This window comes from Bombus vancouverensis, unplaced genomic scaffold, assembly GCF_051014615.1.
Source record: "Bombus vancouverensis nearcticus unplaced genomic scaffold, iyBomVanc1_principal scaffold0040, whole genome shotgun sequence".
NCBI classification, from domain to species: Eukaryota; Metazoa; Arthropoda; class Insecta; order Hymenoptera; family Apidae; genus Bombus; species Bombus vancouverensis.
In genome coordinates, this window is record NW_027468931.1 from 294,641 (window position 1) to 318,866 (window position 24,226).

The 24,226-nt window shown below is 37.9% G+C and overlaps 1 protein-coding gene and 1 pseudogene across 11 annotated transcripts in view; one reads left to right on the top strand and one right to left on the bottom strand.

Moving 5' to 3' along the window:
- Positions 1 to 21,472, top strand: part of LOC117164953 (uncharacterized) — a 92,975-nt gene extending 71,503 nt beyond the window's left edge. For 2 of the 10 annotated variants that reach the window (XR_013061252.1, XR_013061253.1), the window contains exons 5-7: positions 53 to 4,513; positions 4,698 to 5,765; positions 16,062 to 16,365. Coding sequence is in view for 1 of the 10 variants with exons in the window: in XM_076627058.1 (XP_076483173.1) it covers positions 16,062 to 16,147; positions 17,003 to 17,043; positions 17,387 to 17,488; positions 18,553 to 19,089 (766 nt within the window). In the remaining 9 variants the exon portion in view is untranslated. The other 8 variants (XM_076627058.1, XR_013061257.1, XR_013061258.1 and 5 more) reach the window with 8 other exon arrangements.
- A 408-nt stretch (positions 21,473 to 21,880) lies between these two features.
- Positions 21,881 to 24,225, bottom strand: LOC117165265 (adrenodoxin-like protein 2, mitochondrial; annotated as a pseudogene). Its single transcript, XR_013061232.1, has 4 exons — positions 23,403 to 24,225; positions 22,876 to 22,987; positions 22,579 to 22,711; positions 21,881 to 22,211 (listed from the first exon to the last, which is right to left on the bottom strand). The product of XR_013061232.1 is annotated as an adrenodoxin-like protein 2, mitochondrial (transcript).
- Between the last annotated feature and the right edge of the window lies 1 nt (position 24,226).

Sequence of the window (24,226 nt, forward strand, 5' to 3'; positions counted from 1 at the left end):
CACTCGAAATCTTTACAAACGATTACTTTTTAACATCATTGTTATTTTTCAGACCTAATTTTTGTCGTAAATATTGAAATCTTGGTTTCGGTAACGCCTTCGTAAATATATCTACTTGTTACGTCCGGCGACTCTCTACACAAAGCAGACTCCACGCCACGTGAGTTCTATTAGAAACAGTGACAATGACTGTTTTGTATCGTATCTGGTTATATTATTTATTGTTCTTACTTGGTGCCCGATTTTTGTTAGTTCCTTGCATATATTTTTGGTGTTTGTTCTTGGGTATAGGTCTCTAATTACTACTTTGTGGTTCTTTTCTGTTTTGAGCTGGTATGTATGATGTATAGTATGTTTAATACTTGCGCCACTTTTCGAAAGATTTTTGGAGTATTTGTTTGCACTTTGACTTGTTCCAGTTTTAATTCCTTTATACTGTAGTTTTCTCTTCCGACAGTGTTGTTTAATAGTTCAATAAGGGTATCTGTTATTTGAGCATGAATGTAGATCGGTGGTGGTTTAACGATATGTGTTGTCATTTCTTCCTCTGAACTCGTATCTCCGTCTTTTATCAGTGAGCTGAAAGAATTTCGGAGTGGGATGTCCTGTAGCCACTGGTGCATTTCTGTATCGGGAACTTCTATAGCGCTTGTATTTAGGATTATTTTACGCCTTTTGTGAGCTGTTGCTATCTTCCAGTTTTCATCTTGATAGGATAGTTCGTTATTGTAGCTGTTTTCTTCCTGCTTTTGCAACGTTTCCATTCCTTTTATAGGCTTTCCTGTTCTTTGTTAATTGGTTGTTTTCTGCTTAACGTATTTGTAGCTTCATTTATGAAACATGTCACCCTTTTTTGTTTGGCGGCGGTATTGGTTGTTGCATTTTGAAACTTTTACCATGTGACAGTGTTCGTTAACGTTTTAACCTCCTAAATTCACTATTTATCGCACTAACACTGGAGCACATTTACTCGCGCCTGTTTACCTCGACTGCTCGGGCAGAATTGTCATTACAATGCAATTATCTATATTGTTACATCGAGGCCTTTCTTCTATTTTGTCCGGCAATTTTCATTTTTAACGTGATGAACATTTTCTTCTACATCATATTTTAAAATTTGTTAACAATCACTGTTTACAAATTGACGGCAAGTACCTGATTTGGGGTTATACGTTCTATATACATCGAACGTAACAATAAGGAACACAGAAAGCAACTGAGATATAACACGATATTGAAATTAGAAATTAATTACACCCTCGTAGCGGTGCCTGCATCAACTTGGACTAATTCGCAAACGATGGAAGTTGTATATGTTAGAGCGAAAAGAAGCCTCGCGTATTCAATCTCAGAATGTCATGTCCGAAGGAAGTCCATCTCCAACGTAGTTAATCGAACTATGCGTCTAATCGAACTTTTCGGGGTTACTTTCATGTTCGGTATCATTTTGATCAAAAGAACCTCAACAATTCAATTAAAACAACGTTTTGTCGATGAAATAAAAGATGTAGAAGCTTCATTTTTTCTATCGAAGAGATCTTAACAAAAGAACGATAACAGGTTGTACCTTAATGCCTCGATGAAAGAAATTTTATATTTTAACGTTTCAACATTTTAATGATACAATAGTATAATATTTTAATAAGAAGGGAGAAATGGTACGTTCGTGTACGATTTTATACTTTCAATCGGCAAAAATGATGTTGGAGGGGTAGAAAAGCTATTGAAAAACATTTGGATAATTTCTCATCGAAGCATCTGCAAATAGATCTTAATTCGATCTGAGGCGTCTATGTTGTCTGTAATAATTGTAGCTGCTGGCTGTAGATGTCGCTGCTGGGGTACTGCTATATTTTTCTAATTTAGATGCGTGGAAGAAAAATCGGACTACGGGCGCCGGGATCCGAATCCGAGTCCCGAACGTTCGTAACCTAAGGCGCTAACCACTGCGCTACCGTTGTCCGGTATTAGTTAGTGGCGGTATTTGTTGTCGAGTGCCGCGACAGATCTATCGAACGATGGCCCGCGGCCGGTTCGATCGTAACGTCGATTAACATGTATCAACGGCTGGACCCGCTAGTAACATCAAAATACAATTTCTTTTGTCAAGGGGAAACATTGAATTACAGGCTCGCCCTATCAACTCAAAATCAACTTCAAATGACGACTAATTAGACACTTTGGAAAGTTTCACATACATCACGATCACGATAGACATTACGCAGGACGATTAATTCGTTTCTAAGTTTCTCTTTGTACAGAACCATACCGTCGACCGATGGGTCCGCGGTAGAAAACGGTAACAAGGAAGGATGGCGGCAGGAAATCCCTGACTCCTAAAGCCGCGAGCAAGGAGGTTGGAGCGGAGGAAGCGGCGATTGAAGCCATGAACTTAGGTGATTAAGATTAAGGGTGCGCACCCTCCAGAACAATCTGGGACAGTCAAGACCTGCTTTTCCAAACCATTCTGGAGAGCACGGTTGCCCTAGCGGTGGTGGCCGAGCCATACAGAGTCCTGGACGCTCCGGACTGCGCCGGAGATACAGACGGCTGTCACCTGGACATCAGCGCCGGCATCGTCCGCCCACAGGGATCTGCTGGAGCGCGGCAAAGGATACGCAGCGGTCGAATGGTCAGGAATGGTGGTAGTGGCCGTATATGTGTCGCCCAACAGCGAATGGACAGCGTTCGAGGAGTTCTTGGACGGGGTAGGCGACTGCCATTACGATTACGAGATATAGTATTACGTTATAATACATTACATTATAACGTATTCCGTTAAATTGAATTACGTTATATCATATTACGTTTTGCCGTTCCTTCACATGCTGAGCAGAAGGCGAACGTTACCATGATCGCGGACGGATATTAAGACAGGTAGAGTGGGGATATGGTAAGAATAGAAAGGGAGGCAAGTGGGTCAACACAGCAGTTGCCCGTAACCAGTCGTCAGTAGGAATCGCAACCAGAGAGTTCTGAAGAAGTCGCTGGTCAAGAAAGTAAACGAACTGCGGAACGAAGCGCCGCGTATTAAGTTGGCAGCCTTCACGTAATAGAGTACATTCAGTAATATAGTATTACGTTATACAGTATAACGCTATAACGCATTACGTTATATAGTATAAGTAAAATCCAATGCAACCACAGCTATCAATATTGAAGATTAAATATGTAATTGAACGAATCTCCGCTTCTATTGAGGATATGTAGACAATTCGATGCGCGTTATACTCCACGTTTGATGTCAAATACAACGCACATCATCTGGTTTGCGCTATGTTCACTCTTTTCCTGTCAAATCCGATGCAATTATAATTTTTAATGCTCAAGGCTAAATATTCAATTCTACGAATCTCCGCTGCTATTGGACAAATTTCGACAATTCGATACGCGTTGTACTCCACATTTGCTGCTTTACACAGCGCACATCAGTCGGTTTGCACTATGTCATCTCTTTTGCCTGTCAAATCCGATGCAGTTAGAATTTTTAATGCTCAAGGCTAAATATTGAATTCTACGAATCTCCGCTGCTACTCAGGATACATAGGCAGCTCGATGCGCGTTGTACTCCACATTGGCTGCTTTATACAGCGCACTTCAGTCGGTTTGCACTATGTCATCTCTTTTTCCTGTCTAATCCAATGCAATTAGAATTTGTAATGCTCCAGGCTAAATATTCAATTCAACGAATCTCCGCTGCTATTCGGGATACAGAGGCAGTTCGATGCGCATTGTACTCCATATTGGCTGCTTTATACAGCGCACATCAGCTGATTTGCATTGTGTTAATCCTGGACCCTGTCAAATCCAATGGAGTTAGAACTTTTAATGCTCGAGGTTAAATATTGAATTCCACGAATCTCCGCTGTTATTAGGGATACCTAGGCATGTTGGGTCCCAAAGGTGCTAGTGGTATCATTGCACTGTTCACGCCCAGTAGTGCCAAGTGCCAACTCCTCCTCCAAGTCGGTGGGGCTGGTAAATTCTGACTTGTCAGTGGCTACGTAGATGGCGACGTGGCTTAAGAACTCATCCTGCCCGAGGAAGAGAACATACATCATGGCGTAAACAATCACACGTCGCAGACCCGATCGGGTGTCGTGGCGGGTTAAGCCTTTCGTTACTGGCGGCTTCTCCTGCGTGACAAGCGCTCTGCGCCAAAAAGAAAAAACTTTCCTCGAAACAGGGTATTTATAACTTCTTAACACACTCACTTTTAATTGAAATTTGGGTAGGCCTACTTTGGGGGGGGGGGACAATCGTCTCCCCTAACGCCACATTTAGTTAGTTAGTTCATAGGATAGGCCTAACGAGAAGACGCGGGGAGTGTACCGGCAGTAATTTCCAAGAGGTCTCGGGCACTGCTGCCAAACGTGTAGGTTGGCCACCGTGGAGTTTTTGTCAGTAGGAGTCTGGAACTACTCCACTAATTCTCCAGAATGCAGCGGAGTGTCCATGAGGATTTCTCCACGTAGAAGAAAAAAAGAAAGAAGGTGTTGAAGCATATAAATAGGTGATATATCGTATTTCAATTCTTTGAATTTTGTTTTAATTATTGTTAATTACAATCACAATTTCTGATAATATCATGTACACGATTAAGTGTAACCACGCTCTTAATCGTCATCGTTGTCAATTACAATTATAATTCCAAGTTTACTTACATTCATTTTAACGAAACCAATGTTTACTGCTAGAACACGCACATATTCGTACAACGATGTTAAAAATCTGAGTATAATGGAAATGTACGTACAGCAGATACTCACAGGAAAAACCAACGAGACTACTAATAAAATCAATGAATTAGAAAAAAGGAGCTATAGACAAATATCTTATAATATACCGTGGCATAATCTGCAATTTATTATAAAATAATTGATCCGAGCAGTATCAATTATAAAAGAAGATGGCTGAATATGATAGACACTGTCGAATACTAATCAAATATAATCATTTAGTTAATCTTTAAGATTTAAGTTAAGATACATCTTTGAGGAATCAATAAGTGTTTCGCTAATAACCTAATAGATCTCATGATAGATCAAACGAAGAAATACCTAACCGCGATTACAGCCAATTGGTACATATTATTCGATACATAATTAATATTTGTATCACGTACAGCGATGCAAGTGGTATTGAAGAAAATAGCCATTTTATGTTACAACTATAACGAGTAAATTTACTCGTTTAACTTGAGAGGAATTAAAAAGGTACCTGACTTTTAAATAAGCATTAAATAAGAAATTTAAATATCGCAGACGGTGATGTAGGTGTTATTCAAGAAAAGAGAACATTTTATTTTGTAATTAGCACGAGTAAATGAACGAATATCGATAATATAATATAATGATTAATATGAATTTTATGTGGCTGATTATTTAAATACCATAACATATTTCACAGTAACGTCATCGACTGCCGTTAGGCTCTTTTCCCTTTTTGTTCAAACTAATTGATAGTCGAAAACTAGTATCAAGGAGGTGTGAATTTAGTCTTAGTTTGTAGAAACTATTAAAATGATAAAAATGGATACCGTATTAAATCGTCGAAGGCGCCAATTTACGATAAAAATTAAGAAATTGTTCAATTTGATTTTGTTATAATGGAAAACCCGTCCTTTGCTATGTCAAGAGATCGTTAACGTTTGATTGACATCTCGACACCTTGTCAAGATATATAAGGAACGCGGAAGTCGCGCGCGAGCTCTTTCGTGCCTGAAATTCCGGACAGTGAACATCCAAGAAGAATTTAAATATAAGGTAAATAAAAAAAAATATCAAATAACAACATTGTAACTAGTAATTTATAACGTCTAAGCCATTAATTTACAATACTTGAGAAATTAATTTACAATATTTAAGCTATTAATTTATAACATTTAAGCCATTAATATATAACATATAAGCAATTAATTTATAACGTCTAAACTATTAATTTATAACATTTGTTGAGATATGTATAATTTTCTGTGTTGGACTGGGTTAAATGTGTAGTAGAGATACTTGTAAGTGAATATCAGCGTGTGGATGTATGTGTGTGCGCGGCGTCTCGAAAACAGATGAATGTAAACTGTTCAGTCGGTTAACAGAAATATAATACGTTATATGGTATGCCGTTATAACGTATTAGGTTATATGGTATGAAGTTATAACGTATTACGTTATATGGTATGACGTTAGAACGTATTACGTTATATGGTATGACGTTAGAACGTATTACGTTATATTTTATAACGTTATAACGTAATACGTTGTATGCTATGACGTTATAACGTATAACGTTATATGCTATAACTTTATAACGTAATACGTTATATGGTATGAAGTTATAACGTATTACGTTATATGGGATGACGTTATAACGTATTACGTTATATATTATAACGTTATAACGTATTACGTTATATGGTGTGACGTTATAACGTAATACGAAATCGCCAAGGTTGAACCTAACTATTTTAGCTTTGTTTTCGTCGAACATATCCTTATCGTATTTGGCGCTTGCTTCTATATTCTTTATCGCCTGCTGTCTTACATTTTTTTTTTTTATTTATTTGTTGAAATTACAATCAATTCTCGCGTTGAGAATTTTCAGTAATTTTTCTGGCGTGGCGCAGTGACATGGCTGTTTATTTACAGTAAGTTAATACTTATTATAGATAGGTATAATTTATAAGTATTATAAGTAAGTGCAAATGCTTAATTTGGATAATTAAATGAATCTAACGTTTAGGTCTAGCGGGTAGTGCCTCTTCAGCCTGCGAATCTGGTCCGTCGTATCGAGTAGTCCAGTGATTAGGGGGTTTCGGTGTTTGTTGATTCTTTTGCTATATCTGTCGCTATATTTTGCTATTTCCTCTTTGACGGTGGGTATCTTGAGGTCGCGGTGTATTGTTTCATTGGTTACATACCAAGGTGCGTCAATTAGGGATCTTAGCGTTTTCGATTGAAAGCGTTGGAGTATTTCAATGTTGGAGTTACTTGCTGTTCCCCATAGTTGGATTCCGTAGGTCCAGACAGGTTTTATTACGGTCTTGTAGAGGGTAATTTTATTCTGTATGTTTAGTTTGGAGCGTCGGCCCGTGAGCCAATAGAGTTTTTTTAGTTTGTCCTTTAGTTGCTTCGTTTTATCTGAGATGTGTGTCTTCCACGTTAGTCTCCTGTCCAGGGTCATGCCCAGGTATCGGACTGTGACCTTGCTAGGAACTGTTGCATTGTTGATGGTGACCTGGGGGCAGGTTTGTTTTCGGAGCGTGAAGATTACATGTGAGGATTTCTTTTCGTTGACTTTGAAGCCCCATTTGTGAAACCACTTTTCCATGGAGTCGAGACTTCGCTGGAGAGTGGATGAGGCTATTACCGGGTCTGCGTGGGTAGCTAATAGCGCTGTGTCGTCTGCAAATGTCGCTATTGTTATATCGTTTGATATAGGTAGGTCGGCAGTGTAGATGGAGTACAGTAGGGGTCCGAAGATACTACCTTGGGGTATACCGTCTTCTATTGGAAATGTTGCGGAAGTGACGTCTAGGCATTTGACCATGAATTGTCTATTGGTTAGGTAAGATTTTAGGATGGAGTAGTAGGGATGAGGTAGGATCTTTTTAATCTTGTATAGTAGCCCTTCATGCCATACTTTGTCGAATGCCTGTTGGATGTCGAGGAAAACCGCTGAGCAATATTTTTTCTTTTCGAGTGTTTGGCTGATCGTATGAGTTAAGCGGTGGATTTGCTCTACTGTAGAATGATGTTTTCGGAAGCCGAATTGGTGATCTGGGAGTGTTTTCAAGTTCTCTAGGATTGGAAGGAGTCGGTTCGTGAGCATCTTCTCGAATAGTTTGGACAGGGTAGGTAAAAGACTGATTGGGCGATAGGAGCAGGTTTTGTATATCGGTTTACCGGGTTTAGGGATGAGGGTAATCAATGAGATTTTCCAGGCCTTAGGATAGTGTTCCAGGCGAAGGATAGCATTAAAAATCGATGTGATGAGTGCTATCCCTTTTGTGGGAAGTTCCTTGGTTGCTTTATTGCATATTAGGTCGTGTCCCGCTGCTTTCTTGGGGTTTAGGCGACTGATTGTTTCTATAGTCTCTGCAGAGGAGAAGGGTTCGATAGAAGGGGACATTTGGAAGGGGGTGTGCAGGTATTCAGTAACGTCCGCGGCGGCTTTGGGGGAATGGGGTTTGAATACTTTTGACAAGTGTTTAGCAAACAGGTCGGCTTTTTCTATTGGGCTTCGCGCCCATCCACCTTGCGGACGGCGGATAGGTGGGATTATTTGTGGGGGGCGTGTGAGTTTCCTGGAGGCCTTCCATAGTGAGTAGTTGGCGTCGGCTGTGGGGGATAAGCTGGCGAGGTATTTATGGAAACAGTCGTTTTTATAGTTTTTTAAGGCTCTGGATAGCTTTCTAGTTGCGTTGTTAAGTTTGCGTTTGTCCTCCGCTGTTCTATGGGTCTGCCATACTCTTCTTAGTCTACGTTTTTCTGCTATTTTTTTTAGTATGTATTGGGGATATTCTTGTTTGCTGTTAGATGGCTTTGTCGGTGTGGAGAGGCGGATTGCGTTTATTATGCTCGTGTTTAAGTATTCCGTGGCTGCTTCGATATCTTCCTTTGTTTTTAGTGGGGTGAAGGCTGAGGTTGAGTGTGTAAAGACTTCTCTGAAGAGCTGCCAGTTGGTGTGTTGGTTGTGAATGGAGCCATTAGGTGTATTCTCGATGATTGCTGTCTTACATGGGAGATATTTACTTCTCTTTCTTCGATACTGTCGGGTAGGGATAAGCCGTAGGGTCTCGCTGTTTTACCGATTAGTAGTTCCAACGGGCTTGACTTAGTCACGCGGTTGGTGGTACAATTCAAGGCCAGTTGTATTTCCCCGATCGCGTCTTGCCAGGACCGCCCGGTGGTTTCTATTGTTGTGAACATGTTTTTTAGCGTACTCATAATACGCTCTACTTGTCCGTTGGCCCTACTAGCTCCGGTCGCAATTAAATGGAGTTTTATGTATTTATCTTGACAAAAGTCTCGAAATTCTTTGCCCGTAAAACATCTTCCCTGATCCGCTATTATCCGGCAGGGACTGCCGAACAATAATATAGCGGACTTAAGCGCTTTAATGGTGTTAATGGATTCTATCTTACGAGTATGGTGCAAGTATACGAACTTAGTAAAGGCGTCGACCAACACAATGACGTATTCCTTCGAATCGTTTCTACGGCTTAGTTTGCTTGTTATGTCCATATGAACCGTATGCCAAGGTATACTGGTCTTAGGTATGGGGTGTAATTCGGCTTGTACTCTACCCGAACTTGCCTTTGAAACTCGACAAGCATGACAGTTCTCTACGAATTTGCGAACATACTTCGCCATTCCTTCGAACCAGTAATACTCGTACAGTTTCTCAAGCGTTTTATCCCAACCTAAGTGCATAATGGACTGGTGCACATGGTTAATAACAGACCACCTAAACCCTCTCGGAACGATGGGCAGGCAGAGAGTTCTATCTTTTCTCTGTATTTTACGATGAAGGGTGCCGGACCGTAACTCATACGTATTCGCGACGTCTTCCGCGAGCTCTTCGTTCTGTAATTTATCGACGATCTCGGAAATTTGTGGGTCGCGACGTTGTTCCGCTAGTAGCCAATCGTCGGAGATTTCGGTTAGGTTAATTTCTTTCTCTACAATTTTGCTGAACGTACTGCGATCCAAGTCTACGGGATTTCGCGAAAAGAAATCTACGTGGGCCATTCGTTTACCTTCCCGGTACATAATGTCAAAGGTAAAAGTTTGCAGGTAAGCCCACCATCTGTAAACCCTGTCGTTCAAGTGTACCTTATTACTGGATGCTTTCAGGGAGTTGCAATCGGTGACAACGAGAAATTCTCGTCCGTGTAAGTAATGACGGAAGTGCTTGACGGCGTTTACAACTGCTAACGTTTCCAATTCGTAGGTATGATACCTAGATTCCGCAGGGCTAGTTCTTTTGCTGTAATACTCCACTATTCGATTTTTACCTTCGACCCTGTGCATTAAAATGGCTCCATATCCTTCCGAGCTAGCGTCCGTATGTAGTTCTATGGGGTAATTGGGGTCAAATATCATTAGCACCGGCGCGTCAGTCAGGACGGAAATTACCTTTTATCTTATCTGTTCGTGCCTATCCGTCCAAGGTATATTCTTGTTACTCGAGGTAAGTGCGTACAGGGGTTTCATTACTTGTGAAAATTTGGGAATGAAGTTTCGGAAATAAGAGGCCAAACCTATGAATTGCCTAACTTGTGTGACGGTCGACGGTGCAGGTAAAGAACTCAAGGCTTGTATTTTACCCGGGTTTGGACGGACTTCTCCGTTACGAATTACATATCCCAAGTAGAGTACCGATGTCTTTAAAAAGGAGCATTTTGAAAAGTTAAAGGAGAATCCGGCTTTCACGAGGGTATCTAATACGGTGCTCAACCTTTCTAGGGCTTGATCTACTGAGTCGGCGATAATTAGGACGTCGTCCAAGTAAACAACAACGAACGAATACGCGAGGTCGCCTAAGGCGTTGAGAATGGCCCTCTGGAAAACGGATGGTGCATTTTTCAATCCGAACGGCATAGTCACGTACTCGTATTGCCCGTCGGGTGTAACGAACGCCGTATATTCCGTCGAATTGGGATGAATGGGGATTTGGTGGAATCCGCTGGCCATGTCCAGGCTAATGAAGTATCTCGCCTTCTGCAATCTCGCGATTTGATCCGCGATGAGGGGTAGGGGATACCGGTCCGCGACCGTATTTTTATTTAATGCCCGCAAATCTACGCACAGTCTATCTGAGCCGTCTTTCTTCTTTACAAGTAAGATAGGGCTCGCGAACGGTGAGTTGCTCGGCCTCACGATTTTTGCTCTAATTAACTCGTCTATTCTCTCACGCACTATCCTACGCTCTTCTTCGCTAAGTCGGTAGGGACTTCTTTGCACGGTAACATTAGGATCGATTAACCGTATTTCTAACTGGCCCGTGCTTACGCGAGTACGTGGGAAGCCCGTAATGAATGAATCTTTGAATTTCTTGAGGACAGAAATTAACCGACTTTTATTATTACCAACCACGTCAGTGTCAACCGCATTGATATTGATCTCGTCCTCGGAGGTTCTACTACAGGCATTAATAGTCTTCGTTTTACAAATATCGACGCTATTCCGTGTAATAGTTACATCAAAACCCTGGCTTAAGATCTCGCGGCCAATCATGATATCATAATGCAAGTGACTATCGGCCAGAACGTGGAAGGTTATCTCCAATGTAAAACAGTTAATGCGTACCGTAGATAAGATCTGGGATGTACTCTTAACGCAGGTGTTTCCTATTCCTCGCATAACTACTATATCTGTCGTTCTCCTACCGGAGAATTTCGGAGCGACAGATTCTCTAATTAATGAGCACTCGGCTCCGGAATCGAAGTAAAATGGGAACGACTCACCCAGATGACTTAAACTACCGGCTGGGGACTCCACCACGCAGGTGTAACGTCAATTCATATCAGAGACCAGGCCATACACCACGGACAGGATGGCACCCAGATACCTGCATATCCCTGGCGCGCACCCTCAATAGTCTTAAGTGCCTACCAGGGGCACTTGGCATTTTTATAGTTAAGGTCGTTCGGACCAAGCGAGTATTTCCTGTCGTAAATTCCGTCCCTTGTCCTTAGATACCCCCACCCCTAGCTTTCCTCAGACACAGTATCGTCAATAAGACTTCACTTATTCTGTATCCTTAGAATAGTCAACATATCTATGTCGGTCTCTACTCTTATAAGTCGCGTACTTAATGTATCGTTGTAACTAAGTCTGACATAACGTGGTTGGAGTGAATTGTGATTTATGTTAATTCAGTGCGTGTTACATTGTGATTGCTGAATTCATAATAAAGGTTGATTAAAACCAAGTTAATAGTTGTGTTACGACTCAACTATATTTTATTTTCACCAACCAACCCAAAAATTACGTGACACAGGAGTTGACTTTACGCTCATCCTTGGGGCGTGGTCTACCGTCCCGTCGTGCCGGGCAGTTAGATGCGATATGGCCTTCCGCATGACACCTGTAGCAAACCGCCTTGGACGGTGCGGCCGGTCGGCTTCCTTCCTGGCGTCGTGCATCCCTCTGCTGTTCGTTCTGCATCCTCTTGCGGCAGTCCTTTATTCTGTGTCCGAGAGTACCAGTAATGACACCTCGTCTGGTGGCCCGATAACTTGCGTCGCTTAGCTTCGGGTTCGGCCGGTGCATCTCTCGGCGAAAATGTCGACTCTTCTTCGTAACAAAAGGGTCGCATTTCGCTCAGAAATTGGTCCTCCGTTCTGATATCGCTCGTGAGGGCCAATCGTTTAAGACGTTGGTCGTGTGGAATTAATATGTAGAGAGTGACAGCGTTAAGTATTTCGTCTAGCGTAGAATGTTGCCACCGCGTCTGCAGGAGGGAACGGACACGGCCGGCAAACGCCCCCGTGGATTCGCCCGTTCCCCGCGATTCCTTGGATACCTTGATTAACGATGAGGACGTCGTCTCTCAGCCACCGAACTGTATAAGGAATCGTTCCTTAACTTTAGACCAAGTAACTTCTCCGTCTCCCGTCATTCGTGCCAGCCAATGTGCTGCAGAACCCTGTAGAGAGTCACTTAAGGCAGAGTATAGCGCGTCATCTCGCAGGGGGTTGTTCTGCATGGCCCTACTAACAGCCGCGCACCACGCGGCTGGGTCGGCGCCTGCGACTTCTGGGTTAAAATGTGGTAATTTGGTGATTCCCGTATTTGGTCGTTGCATTAGCGTATGAATTAGGTTGTTCATGACAGCGACCTGCCCTTCCAGCGCTCGCAACCGTTCTGATCCCACTTCTGATGTCGGATCGTCACTGGGAATGGGGTTGTGGACGTCAAATGAATCTTCTCGAGGATTAGCCATTGATACGGTACACACAGGCGTAGTTTATTGCAATGATAGAATTATTACAGTCTTGACAATTGATCACGGCAGTTCGGCACTCGCGACACTAGTGACGATGCTCTCGGGCTCAATAACGAATCCGCGGCCAACGGGATGACAACAGAACGTACTCGCAAAGTCTAAGTCTGAAAATAATCACTGATCGCGAAGGCGTTACTCTTTCTCGATCGCGAGCGAGAATGCCTTTCCCGTCCCGATGATGCCACAGAGGAAAACTATAACGGGGTGTGTCTAAGGATACGAGATCATCGGATTCGTCGAGAAAAGCCTTCGTTCAGAAAGTAAGGGAAATTGACGTTGCTGCTAATTGGTCAATCTCCATGTCGGTGGTTAGAAAAAGATGCTAACCGCCCTCGAGGGAAAGTTGCTAGTGGGAGACGCCGCTCGTTGAAAAATATGTCTCCCCTATCTTCCCGTAGTTGGGACAGAGACTGTTTGTCTGTTTGAAGGACTTTAGTTAACTAAACCTTAAGATTTATAACGGGCCCTCGGGCTAGCCGAGCATGTACTGCGGAGACGCATCGACATCTGGCAATCATCTTACTCGAAGAATAGGGTCTGCGCGTGGCGAGCCACGGGACAGAAACCGTTGGAATGTTTACTGTCGCGTGTCGCCACGAATATTTCTTTTAAGGAGAGCTATAGAATTACTCCATACCTTTGTTAGACAAAGCGTTCATCCCGTGACCGCGGCTACGTTCGGCGACTGACTGTCGCCTCGAGCCCAAGCTCATTATCACGACTCTCGAACAATTACAATCGGGTTGAATAACTACAATTGTTCAATTACAGCTATAGTAGATTCTAGGTTACAATGTTGCGGAATTATCCAAAATTCCAAAGGCTCCGGTGTTCTTTCATCTCCGAAATATATATATATAAATTATATTTAAGAAGTTTGGGATAGTTTAAAGATGAAATAAATTGCTTTTTATGTTTAATCTCTTACTTTCGACGAAATCAAGTTTCTCTGGAATTTGGTGGAGTTTAAAATTTGATATCGGTGTCGTAGGAGTTATGTGACACTTTAAGGTGGAATAAATCTAGCGAGGAGTTTAAGGTGCGGCAAAGGAGCATGGAATGTAGCGTGGGTAACCAATGGTAAATATTTTGCAATGTGTATAATTTCTCAGTAATCTGAGGTTTATAAAATCTATTGACAACTAATGGAAATTGTTGATTTAACAGATCAATTTTAAATTCCTCGTTAATCTAAATTTTTTTAATCCTATTTACAGCTAAACCTTACGACGAAAAATTAACGAAGTGGAATAAAAATGGCATTGTGATTCTTCTCGTCGTGTATCGGTGTCACATCAAATTTAAGAGACAGTTTTACTTGCGGATGCTGCGTGTTACGTTGGTGAAGTCGACGAAAGCGTAAAATAGGAGCTCGTCCAAAATACACTAACGCGGAAGGTTAAATTTAACGCAAAAGGCTGAGAAATTAGTCTAGAACTCGAAGTTTCATTGGTACGACGCACTTGAAACGCATTCAAAGAGGTCGGCGACCTCGAAAGGGGATGAACGCAACTGTTTCGTGGGAATTTCTTATTGTGGCTTATTTGGATGAAGCTGCTTTAAAATCAGCGCTGGATTCGTCTGTTTTTTGCCCGGAAATCATAAAATGTTTAGGCCAGGCGACTCCATGTACAGAAAATGTTATGTCCACTTTTTACGTCCGTAGAATTCAACTCTTTACTACTATGCACTTCTTCTCCAAAAAAATATCGCGTTTCAATATTAAAAAAAGTTTCAATAATATACTATCCATTAGAAGAATGATAACATGATAACCTTACAAATTATTAGTATTGACAAATTCTTATTGTCGTATAGAAATGCCAACTATTGATTCGGTAAAACAAACAAAGGAATTTTACAGGTAAATTTTACAAATTACAAGTCATCTTATAACGCAAAATACGACGTGTCAAATTGTCTCAATTTATTAATAGTATTAATAAATTATTATGATAAAAGATGCAGGAATCTTAGCCTCATGAGAAATTAGAGATGAAAATGAGTGGGAAAAGATTAATCACTGGTCCTCCTAAAAAGATGCAGTCCCATGGATGGATGGTTGTGCGAGTATTAAAGCAGCGCAAAACCGTTCCCCGAATTCTCATCCCGGACATCGTACGACCAAAGACAAAAACAACTCACTCGAGGGCATTGCGGAGAGACATTCATCGAGGACACAATAGTATTATTCCAGGAAGTGCTAGTTCTTCCTAGATTCCGGTTACAATGTTCTTAACGCGTGGAAATTAGTCTTGACCAGGAAACATCTATAACGGCATGTATTTTCTGCCGTGATTGTAAATCTGTTTGGAACATGCGGTTTGTCCGTTAATCTAGGCGCTGTTGTTCAATTGAGTCAATATTATTTGTTGGTAGATTAGTGTGTGCAAGAGCGCTCTATCCATTATTGACCAATTCGAGCACGTATTGGTAAATTTCACACCGGCAATTACGGTGAAATCGTTCGTGGTCGCTGGAAATTAGCAGTATCGTTTGCGGTCGTGAGCTGATTGACACTGCGTGAGCGGGGAATTATGTGAAGCAGCTTTGCTTTGTCGTTTCATGCATTTAATAGGTTTACGGCGGTGGACAGAGTTTGTAAAAAATGAAGACAAGGTAGAAAAAGATTATTTTTCATTTTTTACTATTAGATTATTTTCAAAGTGATCTTTTCAGTGAAATATGATTGACAAAAAATAAGATCTATAATTGAATCATTATAGAAAATAGAATAATATTGATAATAAAGAAATAAAAATCAATTATAGAATAACATATAATAATAATAATAATAATAACAATAATGTGGATAGACTTTATGTTTACTTTTATATGTATAATGATACTGTTTGATCCTTGAATTAAAGTTAAGATTAACGTTGCGATTATGATTATCCTTTGTCTGACTAAATATATTTGAAGTATCAATTACAGTAGAATTTTTGAAAGATTCTTGGCTGTTAAACAAAAAACTGGTTCCTTTATATTTCGCTCAATTATCATAGAATCGTGAAACTGACATTCACTTCAAATTTTGTCTGTTTCAGGAGTAACAAGTACCTGCAAAAATCATCCATCAGCCGGATATGTGCTGTCGGAGGGTTTTTCATTAGCATTCCCGTCTTTCTAACTGGTAAGAACCAATTCCTTCAATTCTGTCAACTTTAACCTTTTGAAAGATACTAGTACATAAGTTATACGTTTAATTTTTCTTGAATTCAGGCATGAATCTAAAAGATACTGTGAACTATCTCTGAGTGTATGAAATCAGTTTAGAAATCCAATGGAAATAAAGTTAATTTTAACGCCGAATAGTCATTATTTTTCTTAGAAAAATAAAAAATGATCGTCTTTTAGGGAAGTTTTAACAGATTAATTTATAAAGAGCTGAAACAGAATATTCATGTCATGCATGAATACGGCTGGTGGATGGATCGAGATCTAATCTAAAGTTTACGTTGTGTCATGCTAGTTTACACAGCTATCATTCGCTCGATCGATCGTTAAGCTGTTGAACTCGATTCAAGACGGACATTTTGACTCTGTTCAGAAGAAAACTGCGTTTTAATAAATTTGACGGAATAGAAATTATGATAGACTACAATGTTTTTTTAATTATATCATAAAATTTATTTATTTTTTTTTTAATGTCATGTTAGAAACTTCAAATACTGTCCAAAACTTCGAACGTAATCGTTTTAGAAATTTGTAAATTACTTAACGACCAAAAATATTGAATTCTCTATTGTCTGAAGATAGATTCTCTATAATTTAAGTAATTTATTCGTCGAGAATTGATATATAAAGACTTAAATAATAAATTAATTGAAAAATAATTTGCGACTAGTATTGAAAATTTCAATGAAAAGCATATGTATATAGTTTACGCTTCGAGAATTATATGTATTGAGAATATGTATTTGCGCTGATTCTTTGTCCCGCTTGTTATGGCATACGTGTTATAATGATCCTCTAACAATGCTTTCAGGTATGATATTGTATACATTCATCCAGTTTCATTCGACGCCGGTGTCACGTAAAATGGATACTTGGGTTGCGAGAGAAAAGAAAGCTGAGTCGTAGCCCAACTATTAATTCTCTTTTATCGAACTTTATTATGACTTTGGCACTTACAGTAGAATAACGTTGAACAGAGAAAGGGGTGTTGTACAAGAACAGCAACTAGAACGAGAACTCCCCGGGCTGGGTGAAGTCTCGGCTTATATACACCCTGGCTTGGGGATGTTGGGGGGTTTGGTGTGGATTCCAAGGAGTCCGAAAGTCGGGGTTGGGGCCTTATCTCTGATGGGGACTAAGATGCGTCGCGGCGTTGGCGTCCGACAGTCGGGAGTCGATGTCTTTTCTCTGAGAGGTAATTGGTGTCACACCGGCAATCGTTACGTCGGTTTTCATAGGCCTTGGCATCGTGTTTTGTGGATGCGCAATGGTCCATAACGTCTTCGTGTGGCAGAGGGTAAGAACATATCGTTATTAAAAAAGAAAACGAACACGTTCAAACACGTCTAAATCATCTTTTATGTGTATTTTACCCGGAAATCATTTTATCGTGAAATTTTGTTTTTCAGAGTTACCATAACTTATCTGGTAGAGTTCATAAAAATTTTTCTGAAATCAATTGCAAGCTTTTAGGAAACCAGGATTTTTCACATTTTTAAGAAGCGTTATAATTATATTGCTGATCTTTATTTTATTCGTGCGAAATTGAAAAGTACGCAAATGGCGCAAAATGCATAAAATGCGCTGAAATATACGTATATAAGAAAACAAATCTCGATTAAAATTTTATTTCTTTGATTATGTTCGTAAAACTACAAACTTGTATAAAAATACGCATTCTAGTTATAAGTGTTAAAACATTCGATCTAGTCCTTATCACATTTATGAAAACCTCCATTTAACCATTCGTTGTATCAACAAACATTCATATGCAAAACTTACCACCTACCACATCCTCCGCGTATTAATATAATCCCCTTTTATAAATTATACACTTTAGAGTGGACTGGTTGGGTCAGAGTCATATAAGCTTACAAGTTCTCGAGGAGTTCTACCGAAGTTACATTTACGTTTGCATAATTTCACCGAAAAAGATACTCTGTAGAATGACAGGTTCGTTTGTTTATGTGATCCGCGATCGCAACTATTTCAAGGGGATTTTATAAATAACCATACACACGATATTCAGTGTATTTTCGTATTCTCGTTTATTTTTGGGAGATTTGTAAAACTGTTGAACAAAATAATTGAGTAACGATTATATTTGCTGAGAAAAAGTCTTTTTCTCTGTACCCCTCCTTCTACTTCAAGCATGTAGTATTGACAATAAGATTGACAATGGCTGAAAGTAATCCAAAAGAGTTTTCACCATGGTTATCGGTAACGAAAAAGATTTGAATCATCTTTAATACTTATTCGTAACTAGAATCATTTCAACTAAAATGTAAATTCTTATATTATAACTTTCTTAATTTGTTATGGCCCCTGACTACAACCTAACCTATCATTCTTATTTCGTAGGAGAAGACGAATGCCGTGAAGGCGTTAGCGCGCGAACAGTGCGAAGCGGCGGTACAGCTGCAGCGTCAGCAGCAGCTGCAACAGCACCAGAACCAGCCCCAGCTACAACAGCAACAACAACTACGTGGCCCGTTAACCATCCACCATGCTGGCTGCCCAACGAAAGTTGGGCCCGTGACGAACCAACTAAATACCAGCCACGCAATGCACGGCCGAGCTGCACAGTACCAACACTATCATCAGCATCATCATCATCGACACGTGTCAATGTCCCCACCGCCCTTGTTGCTCTCATCGCCAGCTCCGATCGCGGCGACGCACAATCATCAGAACGTGAGCGGACACAGAAACGTGGTTACGCCACCGGATACATCAGCAGATAGATCGCCACCGAGTCCTGGAAATAAGCTAAATAGATCGCAGCATTTGCCACGGGAAGCAACCGGCAGCGTCAGTCCTGGTCTTCCGGCTGCCACACTAGATCTAAGTAGCGCAGCAACCACCAATAGTCCGCATGAATTGTCCACGTTAGTTTAGAAATTTAGTCCGAACATTATATCTTCACATAGGATTGGAGATTAATAGTTGATAGTTAATTTACACATCGATCTTTTTATTTGTAAATTGGGTCGTGGTTTAGAGTTGGTTTGTAAAAATTCGGTCCTAATTGTTAAATGATGAATATTGATTAAGAATAATAGGCATTGATGTACCAATCTTTTTTTAACTTATATACTTGAGCACACGCATTGGAGATTTCACTTTTATTCAGTGAAACAGCAACTTCATTACTCGCTTATTCAATACGGCAATTGCATATATTTCATGGACATTTTAACAATGTTTTGAATAATTTCTAACGGTACAATTGTGATGAAGTGAAAAAAATCATGATAAGAAGCAGAGAGAAAAGTTGCTCGTTAATGAATATTGACCAGAAATAAAGTAATTTCTAAAGAATATCCCGAAGACGTCATAGATATTACGAAAGGAATGATTAATTTATACCCGCCTGTATCTTGCCATTACCATACTATTATTATTATTATTAATATTGTTAGTAGTACTTGATTACATTATTATTAATATTAATATTATTGCCTTATTATTATTAATGTTATGGAACCTCTAGTCCTAGGTTACTTTCGCTGCCACGAAAGGATAAGATTTTCGAATTTTTGACTATTACGTGTAATTCAAGTTTTCCTGTTGCGCATGCGCAGTAGAAAGAAAGTTAGCGGAACTCAAATCTCGAACTATAGAGAGTTGAAAAGTAGTAAAAGTAAAAAAGCACGAATAACATTTGTATTTGTGCTGGATTAAGTTTGATAATTGAAAATTGAGTTTGATGATAACATTTTTTTCGTATTCGCTTTGGTAAATATTAGTTTTATTTAAAATTGAACAAAGCATTTTATGTTTTTCAAATACGGTACATAATCGTAATATCGAATTTTGTAAACTGATAGTAAGAAACTCTAAAATTCGAGACTGGAACTTTGATCAAGTTCACATTGAACGTAAACTGACTTAATTTTGTTATTTAAGCGTGTATACTATACGTGTTTGTTCCTTCTTCTCTTGTGCGCAGGCTATAGCTTAATTACTTCCAATAAACGCAGTTATATCGAATCAATGACCGATACAAATTTAGATATTAGGATTATTTAAACAAGAGATTAAAAACTAAAAAGTATTGTTTTTATACTGCATATGTACATATGCAATATGAACGACAGTTTGTGTAATAATATGTACCCCTCTTCTTAGTTTACTTTTGTATATTTTGCGACATTTGATATTAATTTTATGAGGAACGTACTTACACTTTATCTTTGTAATTAAATGTGAAATGAAAGAAAAGAAATGACATGAGAAAAGGAAATTCGATGTATGAGTATATACGAATTGACGGAATTAAAATTTAACGCTATATTTAAATAGAAAACGTGAAATATCTTGTCATCTTAAAATAACTTGATCATTCCTATTCTTTTACATAAAAACACTTTTCGACTGTAACTTAAGAAAAATATCTGCTAACGTGAAACGTGCCAGAAAAAATTAACAACTTCCATTAAATTGGCAAATTTCTCATTAATATCGTAAAACTCGCGTTTACAAAGATCAGATCAGTGTACATAATATACAAAACAAATGCAGAATATATAAATATAGCACATACGTTCTGAATTATATTCGAATTGGGCAGGGTAACCAAGTGAAAATATGTAAATTTCACGATGTGTAATGTACACTTTATCGAACTTGTAAGTAGTGTAGAAATAGAATATTTTACACGTAACAAAATATACAAACGACAATACACAAGTTAAATTATTTGTTAGATTCATGTATAACAAGCATAGTACAAAAGTGTTTTAGCTTTATGTACTGGTAATTATGAGAAATACCAACTTAATAGATGTATTTGGTATGTACCTAGTTAAGAAAACAATAAATTATTCTGAACAGATAAAGCGTTTAGTAGCTTGTGAAGTATGAATTTTCGAAAACATAAGTATTTTATATCTAAGTAGTTAAGAAACGCGAGCAAGGGAAATCAAACAAAGGAACAAGGTTTTTTTGTTTAAAAATATTTAATTTGTTGTTCTATTATCCGAGGTTAGAAGCGATAATGTACAAAATCTGAATAAATAAGATTCCTCAATATTATTGAATTTTAATTCTAGGGTAAAGTAATATATCCGCATATTTTATTTATATACAATATGTATAAATAATGATGTGATTTGACTAATTTTGTTGAAAGAATATTTGTACTTTTTACGTAAAACTTCAGTCTTTTACAAACTTTCTTGTAATTAATAAACCAGTAAACACAATATTAATAAAATCTATTAAAATTATAAACAAACTCATAAGTTTTAATTTTAGTCCTTAAAGGTTGAAATATTTTGCCCCAATGTCGAGACATTTGTTTTAATCCAAAACATTACTATACTGAATCGATAATGTTGCATGTGCCACGAAAATGATGATAGTGTCAGATAACTTGTTGTGAAACGAAAAAGCATTGCATGTACATTTCTGTTGTTTTGTTGACCATGAGTTTGATGATCTTTTAAACTTGCCCACAGCTAAGAAATCAAACAGTATATCTAAACGAAATTAATTTCAAATTATTTTTTAGGTTCTAAGCTTTTATCTAATCTCTCAGAAGTTGCAAAATTTATTCCACAGGAGTCTTTTTTATCATAACCAAGTACACATCTTAAAACCATTTAAGTCTTCCTTAGTAATTTCTTCTTATCTTTAATAGTAACGAAAATAATTTAGATGAACGTTTTAAAATTGACACCCTGTATATTAAAAATAAAAGATATATTTTCTTCATAATTGGATAGGCTTTTTACAATGGCAATGTACAAATATCAAAATTGCAATTATACTATAACATATGTATATATATAAGCTTCACATTTAAACACAAGATTCTTTATTATATTTTTTTAATACCAATATTTTAATAATTATAACAAGGGTTTTTTAACAAGAGATGTATAACATTGTATACAAATTTTCAAAAACCTATAGATAATTTCAGTTATGCTCTTGCATCATTAATTGTTGATGTAACTCTTACCTCAATTCCATCTAGTTCCTTAGACATTACTATTTGACAGCCTAGCCGTGACCTGAAATTAAATATTATATAACTGAATATGTCAATAAATATATTTATTGCTATACAAATTAATACTAATACACAATAAGATTTCTATTTATCCATTTGAAAATCAACATTGTAAATATGCTAATTCCAACATAGATTTGTAATGATTATAGGGTCATAAATAAAAAACTATGAAAATTTATTATAATTTCAGTTTCGTAGTATTCAGAGATAGCGATTTGAAATTCTACATTGAGATGCAGATTTCGAAATACCCAATACTAACCTGTTTTTACATAAATTTAAATAGAAAAATTCACTTTATAAAATATTAAAAGGTAATAGAATTAATAATGTGAATGATTTGATACTGATTATTATGAACTAACGTATCTGTTAATTCATATGCTCAATCCAACATGTCTAATTCTTCATCTGTTGGTTTGTCAGGAAGTGCATCATAAACTTCTTTCGAAAATATTAAATGGCACGTACTACAAGTTAATGTTCCTTCACAAGCACCTATATCAATTATATTTTAATATTACAACATACTTATATAATAAAGTATCAAAAGTTAAAAATAATAAGAATATTAAACTTGATAAAAATGAAAATTTTCAAATATTTTCTACCTCAAAATTATTTATTTTAAATTAAGTAAATTATGCTTCTTTAAAACATACCATATCCATCTAAATCAATTTCATTATTTACTACTATGCCTAATACAGTATCTCCAACTTTCCCTTTGCTTTGATTCTCTCTCCACTTGCTTTAACAAACGTTATATTTACTCTGAAAATAATATTTATGAAAGATAAAAATTATCTCAATATAATTATTTTCTTTATTTTTTGTGTTTCTTCAATTAATCTTCTCTTAATTATACCTTAATTATATGTATCACTTATGATAATAGAAATAATTTAAAAATAAGATATACTTGTCTTAATAATACATAAATAAAATTCGTATATCATATATTTATAACAGTGTTATATTTTTAGTTGTTCACTGTCAATGTTGTTCTTATTAATACTATTTTATTAATACTATGTTATTTTTCTAGATGTTGTACTCCTACAAAGAGAAAAATTTCTTAGACATTATTATTAGCATTATTATTTTGACACCAATTTTATATTGGAAGGTAAGTACTGAAATTCTATTAAAAAAAGAAGGAAAGCACAAGAAAATTTGTATCACTTACTCTTGTTTTTCTGAAAGTGGTTGCGTGGTCGATATTCCTCTTGTTGCCTGCAAAAAGGGCAACGTTGTGTTGCTTGTATATTTTGAATAATTTGATGCAATACCGAGAATTGATCTCGAAAATTTTTGTAATTGATTTACTAACGCCATTCCACTGTCATAAATATCATGAGTATGGGACACCATGACCGAACACCAGATATTGCGGAAAATATCAATTGTAGATCAATTGTACTTTGTACAGAAACTTTCACGGCATTCTTCGGCTGCTATACTGGGACGTTCCTTTACTGTGATAGGTTATAAAACCATTCCTAACACAAGTGACGTATCTCTACCGGACACGTGCTCTTCGGGCCACACGTTTTGTGATACAAGACCAGCAAAATGATCAATGTGTAATTTTACATATCTTACATTTTTTCCAAATGAAATATTGTTTTTATTAAACGTTTAAAACCTCAGGCAACATTTATTTCATCTGATTTCAGTTTTACAAATATATATCTATAATACATATCTGTATAAATTACGGTCTGGTTATATCAAACAGGGACCGACACTCGCTAGGGAAAACTGCCCAAAAATTGAATCGTAAAAACCAATATGAAAGACAACAAATTTCTCGTTCTGCGGAACAAATAGAAATGAGCAGAGTATCTTTATCTTTATCTGAGACATTCAAAGCGTATCACGCATACGCTAAACCTGAAGAAAACTTTCTTGTCTTCCATGTTCATTTTTCCCTTTCCATTTCCGAACGGTTTCTTCTATATTTATTTATATGTTCGTGATTGATGCTATTGACAACATACAACTAAGGGG